Source organism: Penaeus chinensis, chromosome 10, assembly GCF_019202785.1.
Source record: "Penaeus chinensis breed Huanghai No. 1 chromosome 10, ASM1920278v2, whole genome shotgun sequence".
Classification (NCBI taxonomy): domain Eukaryota; kingdom Metazoa; phylum Arthropoda; class Malacostraca; order Decapoda; family Penaeidae; genus Penaeus; species Penaeus chinensis.
In genome coordinates this window covers 2,012,877-2,022,876 of record NC_061828.1, presented here as the reverse complement: position 1 = coordinate 2,022,876, position 10,000 = coordinate 2,012,877, and the positions used below count along the sequence as shown (strand labels likewise).

Genomic DNA, 10,000 nt, shown 5'->3' with positions numbered 1-10,000 from the left:
TATGGGCGGATGACCTGTTATGGGGGGAAGCTCATCTTACAGCTGCGTCACTCCAATGTAAATACAAACTACACTCTGAATGTGAGTGAGTGTTGGCTTTGTGGTGAAAAAGTGACTGCAGGGTCACAGTTATGTACCCACAAACATTCATTCAATGGTGTTTTTCAAGTGAATGAGGAATTCATCCAATTAGATATAGACCATTACATTCCTGAACAAACGCTTGACCCTCAAGATGGACAGGAGATGACAGACAGTGTTTTGCAGCATTCAGACTCCTCAGGGATGCATCATGACCTCGGCAGCACAAGGGAGCTAGAGCTGCCTGAGAACATCAGTGGAGGAGATGCTCTGGGCATGGGTGCTGGGGCCCCAGGGCTTCATTACGGAGCTGGGCCTGACCCCAGTCTGGTTCCACCTTTGAGCTCTGCCAATATCATGGGATCTGCCATTCCCACCAATCCTAGTCAGTGCTTAAATACGTCTTTTGGCCAGCTGCAGCTCCCTGGGATGCCATTAACAACTAATCATTCCACCATGTCTCCTGGGATTCCAGGCATGGCTGAGTCACCAGCTCTAAATGCGACACAGCCTATGTGCTCAGCCAGCACCCCTGTCTTTGGCTTGGCCCATGTAGACACTTCATCTACCAATGCCTTATTGACATCAACTTCTAACCAAAGGAAGGTATCTGTTCAAGCCAGCCAGCCCACTCTGGCTACTAGTTACTCCATGGGAAGTGGTATCAATAATTTCAATATGAATAACCAGATGGGGAATGTGACTGTGCCTAGTCAGCCTAGTCATCGGGATCTGCCCGGACGTAGCAAGCACTCACTGCAGTACCACTTACCCTTTTCTGCTGGCGGGGATTACAACTGTCACACACTCACCAGTCTAGAGGCAGAGACAGAGAAAAACTCAGAACTTCCTTGTCTCACATCTTTACACACTGTACCTGCAAGTCTTGACACCCGTGTACAAAGAACAGATGTTATGCCCAAGAAGACAGAAATTGGAGCCAAGAAGAGAAAAAGTAGAGCCCAGAGGAAGCCAAGTGTCATCCAGATGAGGGAATACAAAAATGAACCTCTAGATAACACTTCTGTGAAGAACTTTTACACAGAGGCAGAAATGGCCTCTGTTAAGCCTTACAAGATGGAGCCCCTTGACAGCGCTCAAGCAAAAAACTTTGGTGTCGATGGTAGACAAGGAGGAAGACCAGATGCGAGTATAGAAGACTGGATCAGGCATAATCTCCCTGAGGGTGACCTAATTGTCAGTGACAATCAAATGAAACAAGCAACAGACAGTGAAAATAAATTGCAAGTATTAAACCTGAAGGACAATGCTAAATCAGCAGAGATAGACAATCTGGAAAAGAACCAGAAGCTAGAGAGCATGGAGTCCTTAGAGTCAGATCAGACATCAAGAATGGCTTCACACATGCTTGCCAGAGGGTTGGACCTGTCGTGCCGTGTATGCACCAAGGATTTTGGCAAAGATATTAGAAATTATAAAACACACATGAAGGAGCATGGACTAGAAGAATCTGAACTCTTTGCATGCTCGTTCTGTCCCAAGACCTTTGCCAAAGGGAAGCACTACACGCAGCATCTCAAGATACATGTAAGTACACAGCGCTTCTCCTGCAAGGTCTGCAATGCCAGTTATAGCCGGAAAGCCAAGCTGGGACGGCATATGTTGAGTCACAGCCAGGAGCAACAGGTCAAGACGCACAAGTGTTCCAAGTGTCCCAAAGCATTCAGTGCCAAAGAGTATCTCCAGGCTCATCTCAAGGTGCATGGGGGCAAGAAGTATGAGTGTGATGCTTGTGGGTTCCTTTGTTCATCCTCTTTCAACCTGGACACCCATAAGAAGAAACACTTGGGTGACAAACCCTTCAAGTGCGAATTGTGTGACAAGACATTTATTCGCAGAGATTTTCTGGACCACCACATGGAACAGATTCACAAGAACAAAAAGAGCAAGTGTGAAAAGTGTGGCAAGTTGTTTTCTCGTAAAGATGTCCTCAAGAGGCATCTTGCTGTCCATAATAATGAAACCTATGATTGTGATATATGCCAAAAAAAGTTCTCCAGAAAAGACAGACTTGCTTCCCATAAGAAACTACATAAAATGAATTGTGAGTACAAGTGTTCTCTTTGCCCAGCATCATTCAGTAGGAAAAATGTGTTGGATAAACATGAGAAAATCCACAAGACAAAAGAACAATGTAAAGAGTGTTACAAATTCCTGCCTACCAAACAGAGGTTAGAGTCTCATATGAAGCTGCATGAGAAGAACCGCTCCAAGGAGGACGGCGAGGGGATGCACAAATGCGATATCTGTGAGAAGTCCCTCACCAGTAGAGACATTCTGAGGAAACACATCCGCAAGATCCATGGCAAGTTCCCCGAGCCCAAGAAGAAGGTTGAAGTCATGGAGAGGGAGAAGAGGTTCTTTTGTCAGTGGTGCTCAAAGGGGTTCACAAGGAGCTGTAACCTAAGCACTCATCTCCTGAAGGCACATAGTAAGGATTCAGAGGATGACTTTGATGATGACCTGCCTTCGGTACTCCAGTCGTCCAGGTATGAGAGTGAGTCAGCCAGATCCAGTAGCAGTGACCATCCCTCATCAGCCCTTGCCTCCTTCACTGCTTCCTCTGCATCCTCCTCTTCCTGCCATGGCTTTCCCACCTCCTCTCATAGCACATCATCCACAACGTCTCCAGTTAGTACCTCTACTGGCCTCTCCTTCCCTGTGAGTCTGGCTTCCTCATCCCCAACTTCGTCCCAGCCTCCTCCTCCTCTTCCTCCTCCACCCGCTCCCCCTCCACCCCTCTCCCTTTCCTCTTCCCATTTCGCATCTTCAGGGCGTCCAGAATCTCCAATTAACTTGTCAACAGAGGCCATCACGGCAGCTGCGTATCTCCTGGCATATCCCTCCTATCCGGGTCCATACTAACACAGGTGTACATACTAGCATTCATATCAGTGATTGTAGGACGAGTGATGTCGTCCTTTTCCACAGAAAGTGTTGAATTGTAACTTGGGTTTGACTTTTGTAAAGTTTTATGGCAGATATTACTGCAACATAAGATTCTAGTATACTGTGTATATATGAATATATATACATTTATATATATATGCATATATGAATATTTTTGATAATGGCTTGATGAAAATACAAACTAACAGTTGTGCAGCTAATAGGTCATAAGTGAAGTTTTCTTTGTATAAACCTCTTATTTTATCATAAGCTTTGAATATTTGTGGCTGTATTTGATTTATGCCAAAGAAGGAAGAAAAAGGGTTGGGGTTTAAAAGAAAAAAAAGAATTCTGCAAAGTATTATTGCCGTTTTGGTATTTTTACGCAGCTACAGCTTTTATTTTATTTTAATGTTGATAATGACACCTGCCACTATCTCATGGGCCTCTGAGAGGGAGAAAGCTCTTCTTGGCATTTGCTCTGCTCTCAAGAGGTCGTACTTAACATTTTTGCATTAGGAGTATGACCAATTTAAGGAAAGGATACAGTACAAAGTATTACATTAAAACCCTTAAGATAACTTTGTAAGACAGTATGCTATTCATTCCATTGCTGTCAGTTTATTTTATTTTTTTAATGAATGAGAGATCTGTCATCAGCAGATGCAGCCACTGGGCTCAGTGAGACATGATGATGATGTGTATATTTTATATGTATTGTTAAGTTTACTGTTGTAAATATTTATGGGCCAGTTGTAACTGAAACAGCAGAGATAGGCATTTTAACCATTATAATGTGAATCCTGGTGAACAATTATGTATCGTGATATATTGCAGTCTGAATGGTGTGCTTCCTGCCTGAGCTATCAGTATTCCAAGTCCAATATTTATTTCAAAGACAAATTTAAAAAGATAGAGAGATAGAAAAAAATCTTTGCATTTTTCAGTTGAAGAATGAGAAGTAGATGTTTCTTCTCTATGTATGTTTAATTTAAAGTTGCTCTTATAGCAGTCTTTTAAATGTTATAAGTTATTGCTTTCTACAAATCGTGGTAAGTATTTTAATGATTATTAATCCAGGACTTTCAATAATTATTAATGAGAATATAATTTCACATCTAAAATAAGGGATGTTATATTTCATTAATTTTAAAATTAATATGAATGTCAGATAAATTAGACATTACTTTTTGCTTTTTTTTTTTTTTTTTTTTCTCAAATCATCTTTAAAAACCCTAATGATATTAATTGGCAATTAGTGATTAGAGTTTAATTAGTCAATTTCAGTCAAATTCTAAGATAACTTTTTGTCTTTGTTTCTGTCACTCTTTTTGCAGTGTTTATTATAGCAGATGTAGAATTTCTGTATGTTTACTTCATGGCTCTTGATGTCACCCCACCTGGGAGTTGTAAGTAAGTGCTATCTTGTGAATATACAGGAATGGATTTTCTGTATGTTCGCTCTCTCTCTCTCTCTCTCTCTCTCTCTCTCTCTCTCTCTCTCTCTCTCTCTCTCTCTCTCTCTCTCTCTCTCTCTCTCTCTCTCTCTCTCTCTCTCTCTCTCTCTCTCTCTCTCTTCTCTCTCTCTCTCTCTCTCTCTCTCTCTCTCTCTCTCTCTCTCTCTCTCTCTCTCTCTCTCTCTCTCTCTCTCTCTTTTCTCTCTCTCTCTCTCTTTCTCTCTCTCTCTCTTTTTTCTCTCTCTCTCTCTTTTTTCTCTCTCTCTCTCTTTTCTCTCTCTCTCTCTCTTTTTTTTCTCTCTCTCTCTCTCTCTCTCTCTCTTTTTTCTCTCTTTCTCTCTCTCTCTTTTTTCTCTCTTTCTCTCTCTCTCTTTTTTCTCTCTTTCTCTCTCTCTCTTTTTTCTCTCTTTCTCTCTCTCTTTTTTTTCTCTCTTTCTCTCTCTCTTTTTTTTCTTTCTCTCTTTTTTCTCTCTCTCTCTCTCGCTCTTTTCTCTCTCTCTCTCTCTCTCTCTCTCTCTCTCTCTCTCTCTCTCTCTCTCTCTCTTTTCTCTCTATTTTCTCTCTCTCTCTTTCTTCTCTTCTCTTCTCTTCTCTTCTCTTCTCTTCTCTTCTCTTCTCTTCTCTTCTCTTCTCTCTCTCTCTCTCTCTCTCTCTCTCTCTCTCTCTCTCTCTCTCTCTCTCTTCTCTTCTCTTCTCTTCTCTTCTCTTCTCTTCTCTTCTCTGTGTCTCTCTCTCTCTCTCTCTGTGTCTCTCTCTCTCTCTCTCTCTCTCTCTCTCTCTCTCTCTCTCTCTCTCTCTCTCTCTCTCTCTCTCTCTCTCTCTCTCTCTCTCTCTCTCTCTCTCTCTCTCAGGCATTTCAAAATGGAGCTCTTATATATGAGAGTCTGCCATGAAAAACGACCATAAGAAAAAAACGTTTGACTCTCAGAACACCCTAAGAACAAGTAAAATGGAAAATATGTAGTGTCATGGACATAAAAATGGCAGCCTGCATAGGTGCTACTTATATTGGGTTGTGTAAATATATGTATGAATGGATGGAAAAGTTTGTCTTGGTAATCTCTGAATAAAAAAAAAATGTTGCATGAATACTTGTGTTTTTATAATTGTTCAGCAAGGTTTTATTTTGATAAATGTGTCAGCTATTGTTTGGAAGCTGTGACAAAAGCACTTTGATTTCTTTGAATTAAGGGATTCTTTGGAAAAGATCCAAATATGTTATTAATTTTGTGATGCTTAGGTGTCTCGATTTCAAAGACCAGATTTACATGTGTATTGCACTCAGTTTCTTAATCTATTTATGAGTGACACGTCAAGTATAATTTACTTCTAGTAATTATGAAATTTGAGTGTTTACCAACCGAGAAATTGTTTAAAGCCAAAATATATATTGTTAGCAGAGGCTCAAGAGCAAAAACAAGTTTATCCTCATTCACAAAAAGGGAACCAAAGTCCCTTATACTTATCCAGTATTATACCAGTGCAAGAGCAAAAAGTGCATTCAAGTCATGAATTTATGTTACTGATAGTTTGGTTTTAATCCCTGGAAAGTCAGGAAAAGGAGGAAAATTGTGGATATGGAGTGGGATTGGGAATTAACAGCCATTCCCTCTACCTGGTAGTATTTTATCCAGATAACCAAGTTGAAGTCATGTATCAGGCATGAGAATCCAAAACAATGCATTATGTCGTGTTGAAATTTTATTTTTTAAAAATCAATGGTACAAAAGTTGATTTCTTGAGCTAATGGTTCTACTTAAGGGGTCGTGCATTTAGTACATGGGATTTTAGGGAAGAGATTAATATAATAGCTTACACTTATGTATAAAGAGGATGGGAAAAGTCATTCAGTTAAGCAGATGCATTATTTTTTTCTTTCTTTCTTTCTTAATACTAGTTGTACCATGATTATCTTTAAGACCCAGAAGATATTGGCACAGAGGGATTAAAGTGAATGTAGGAAGAAAAAAATACTGTAAATGTGGGGGGGGAAATGGTAGATTTTCTTTTGTTATTGCTTTGTTTTTTTTGTTAATGTACTAAATGCATAGCCCCAACAGAAAAAGGTTTTCATGTTTATAATGTGAGGATAATGATCTCAGTGTGTATGTGTATTTTTTTTTTTTTTTTTTTTTTTTTTTTTTTTTTTCTATGTACAGATTATTGTTTCTAGTTAAATAAATCATAAGACTGTTCTTATCATTAGACTGATGTTTAAGATATTAATGTATGTTTCGATAAAAAAGAGTAGTAATTTGAATCTTTAGTGTTTCTTTATCAAGAAAAGAATAAATGATTTATTTGTTTACCATGGTGTTTGATTTGGGCCTCTTACATGGTTGGGAATATTAATAAATTCATACTATATGCACACAAATACATGTATATGCATAAAATATTTTGTTTATAAAAACTTATTTACCTTTTCTACAATTCCTTTTCTTTTCCCTTTTTCATGTTACTGAATTCGAGTTAAATCAAGATATTTATATAAAATTTAAATCATTTTAACCCAATGCTGAATGAATAAAAAAATTATTTTTTGTGAAATGTCTCTGCTAGTGCTTAGCCACAAAGGAGTCAATTAGTAGACCTTGTGACCTTAAGTAATTTGAATTGGCGGGAAAAAAATATTTTTTACTAGTGTTATGAATATTGATGGTTATTTCTATTATAAACATATAATTACTATAATGTTAAAAACATTAGTAACAGCAAAATAAGATAACGTAAAATATTTTCATAAATCAAAGAAATGGGTTAACAGGCGAGACAGGCAGTACTCTTAATTGGCTCATTGGTGTAACCATCTATGTGTGAATACAATCAAACAAGTGACTCAGTTGGCATAGCACCTACGAACACGTCATGCCCGTCGGCATTGGGTTAAGATTTCATTGAATAAATTATTGTGTACAGGAAAACAAAAACTTGAAGGTACAAATTTTAATTTGTTTACATTTTACAATGAGTATAAACTAAAACAATAAAACAGAAAGAATGAGAAGGGGACATCTGTCAATGTAATTTATCCAGTGATAGTAGTTAACAAATTTCCATTATGGGAACATTACTGGTGATACTGGTAGAGAGAAGTTAAAATCTTTAACTCTGTTTTGCATGTTCAGGCATAATTTCAGTGAGAAACTAAATATTCACCATCTCCTAGTCTGGCCAATTATTCGTTGGGTTACATCAGAAAGCTGAGGTGAAGCAGGAACATCATCTTGCTTCAGGAACTCCTCCATTCCTGGCCTATACCGAGCTGGTTTAGCACTCTTTTGGGCTTCATCCTGACTGCTAGTGAGTTCAGAATATGTTGTTTGATAGCGGAGTGTATCCATCATGGAACGAGAAAAACTGCCTGGCTCCGGGTTGTATGGATGGCTGCTACTTCTGTGAGAGGAAGAATGACGGGGCATTTCACTCTTTCGTGGTTCTGTAGGGTTTCTGTGACTATGGTACTGTTCTGTCTGTCTATGAGAGCTGTGGGAAGGCACTGGATTTTGGACAAAGGATAGAACTGATTGTGTGATATTAGAGAGCTGTGGTGAGGTAGGGCTTGCAGCATAACTTTTCTTAGAAAAAGGAAAGCTGGACATGCTCTGAGAGTGAGATTTAGTGTATGCAGATGAGAGGAAAGGCTCCTCAGGAGTTCTCTCATCTTCTGGATTCTCACTCTCACCTTGAGGCTTCTTGTAGGAGAGAACAGGTTCCTCTGGAGTGTAATTTTCTTTGTTGAAATTTTTCATAAATGCCAACTTTTTCTCACTATAAGAAAGTGCTGGCTCCTCTGGAGTGTAAACTCTCTCTGACTTTTTCTCCTCTCTTGGTGACTTGGTAGTGAATGTTGACAGGCCTGGTTCCTCTGGTGTTGCAGCATGCAATCGTCTTGTATATGGCACCTGTGGCTCCTCATGTTCTCGTATAGGTTTGCGGTTAATTAGAGACAACAAGGAAGTGGTATATTCAGAAAGCTGTGGTTCATTTGGGGTGGATGGTGCACTGTAAGCCTCCACAGAGATGTCCTTCCTTTGGCTGGCTGGTGGGGTCATTGGACGAGGAGCTTCCATCCTCTGTGTTTCTCTGGCAGGAGTTGGATTCTCTTGCCTTGGAGGGGTTGTTTCTACTAGATGCAGATCTCTTTCCTCTGACTGAGTGTGCTGAGGAAGTTGCTTTCTCATGGGCATTTTGTGTTTTGGCAATACATCTGGAGTCAACTCCACAGGTTCATTTACTCCTGCCAGCCACTGGTCAACTGTCATGTAAGAGTGTGACAGAGACGAAAGTGAGAAGACAGGTTTGGTCTCTTCTTGGCATTTGCTTTGAACTTTGCTTATTATAGGTGTTTCTATTTGAGCCTGTACCTGTAAAATAAAAATAAAGTGACATTATCTAATGTTTTGTCCTAAATTATTATACCTTAAATTACTTACAATTTATGTAACAATGGGTACTAATATGACAGAGATGGGTGAGAATTTGAGTTATTTTAAAAATACTTGTCAACACTACCAGAAAATTTCAGTATACTCATAATTTGTTAACAAAATCAGAAACTCCCATTATACAAGGTCACATTTTGGATTTATATGTTCTTATGTTAAACTTATAAACTTCTCTTAAGCTCTTTTATATCCAATAGAAAAACAGCTTCTATACATATCTTGAACTTGAGTCATCCCTAAAAGCTTCTCACCTCTATAAATACAATATGCACTTTACTATATATATATATATATATATATATATATATATATATATATATATATATATATATATAAAGGGGGAGAGGGAGAAAGGGAAATATAAATCCAGTCTTTTTGAACACGCACTCAAAGAATATGGCAAATGTTCAATCCCCACTTGGTTTTACTTTTTACTCCTTTCTTTCCCATGCCATTTAACACTGACTACTATTCCTATACTTCTTTGGGTAGGCTTGATAAAATCCAAATCAATTCCAGTTGATAAGAGTTTTCAGTAATCTATCAAGTCTGCAAACTTGTTAAGAGTGTCTACAACAGTGGAAAAAAAAAAAAAAGTTCTTTAATATTTAGTTCTTTCATCAAGATAAGGTTAATGACCTTAAGTTGTAAAAGAAATCATCTGAACTCTTATTATAAAACACTGAAAAGAAAAACAGTAAGAAAAAAATAAAATAAAAAAGGAAGGAACTAAGAAAAAAAGAAAAGAAAGAAAAAAAAGAGAAAATAAAAAATGAAAATAAAAATGATAGCAAAAAAAAAAAAGGAAAAAAAAAATAGAAAAAAGAGAAAAGCAAAGAAAAGACAAGAGAAAAAGAAAGAAAGAAAGAAAGAAAAAAAACTGTTTAGAGACCTGTATCTTGAATACAAGGTCACAATTTCAAAGTGCCTCAATTTACAATAGCCTCTGTTTTCCTTAAGAAAATGAGCCCTATCTCAGCTCCATATCTCAAGAATTCAGTTACGAGCTAGCTTCTAAAGGAATTCTAATATTAATAAATGGTACAGGGCAATCAGATCAAATGTAGAGTATGTGTCTGAGGAAAACTGCAAAAGAGCCATAAT

The 10,000-nt window shown here is 38.1% G+C and overlaps 2 protein-coding genes across 2 annotated transcripts in view; one reads left to right on the top strand and one right to left on the bottom strand.

The window, feature by feature from the left end:
* The window catches only part of LOC125030004, an 8,297-nt gene extending 3,804 nt beyond the window's left edge, over positions 1–4,493 (top strand). The window contains exon 2 of the mRNA XM_047620215.1: positions 1–4,493. This exon is cut by the window's left edge and continues 523 nt beyond it. Coding sequence (XP_047476171.1) covers positions 1–2,967 — 2,967 coding nt within the window. The 3' untranslated portion in view covers positions 2,968–4,493.
* A 2,886-nt stretch (positions 4,494–7,379) lies between these two features.
* Positions 7,380–10,000, bottom strand: part of LOC125029601 (proteoglycan 4-like) — a 12,586-nt gene continuing 9,965 nt past the window's right edge. The window contains exon 7 of the mRNA XM_047619579.1: positions 7,380–8,815. Within this exon, the coding sequence (XP_047475535.1) occupies positions 7,604–8,815 (1,212 nt within the window). The 3' untranslated portion in view covers positions 7,380–7,603. The remainder of the gene's footprint in view (positions 8,816–10,000) is intronic.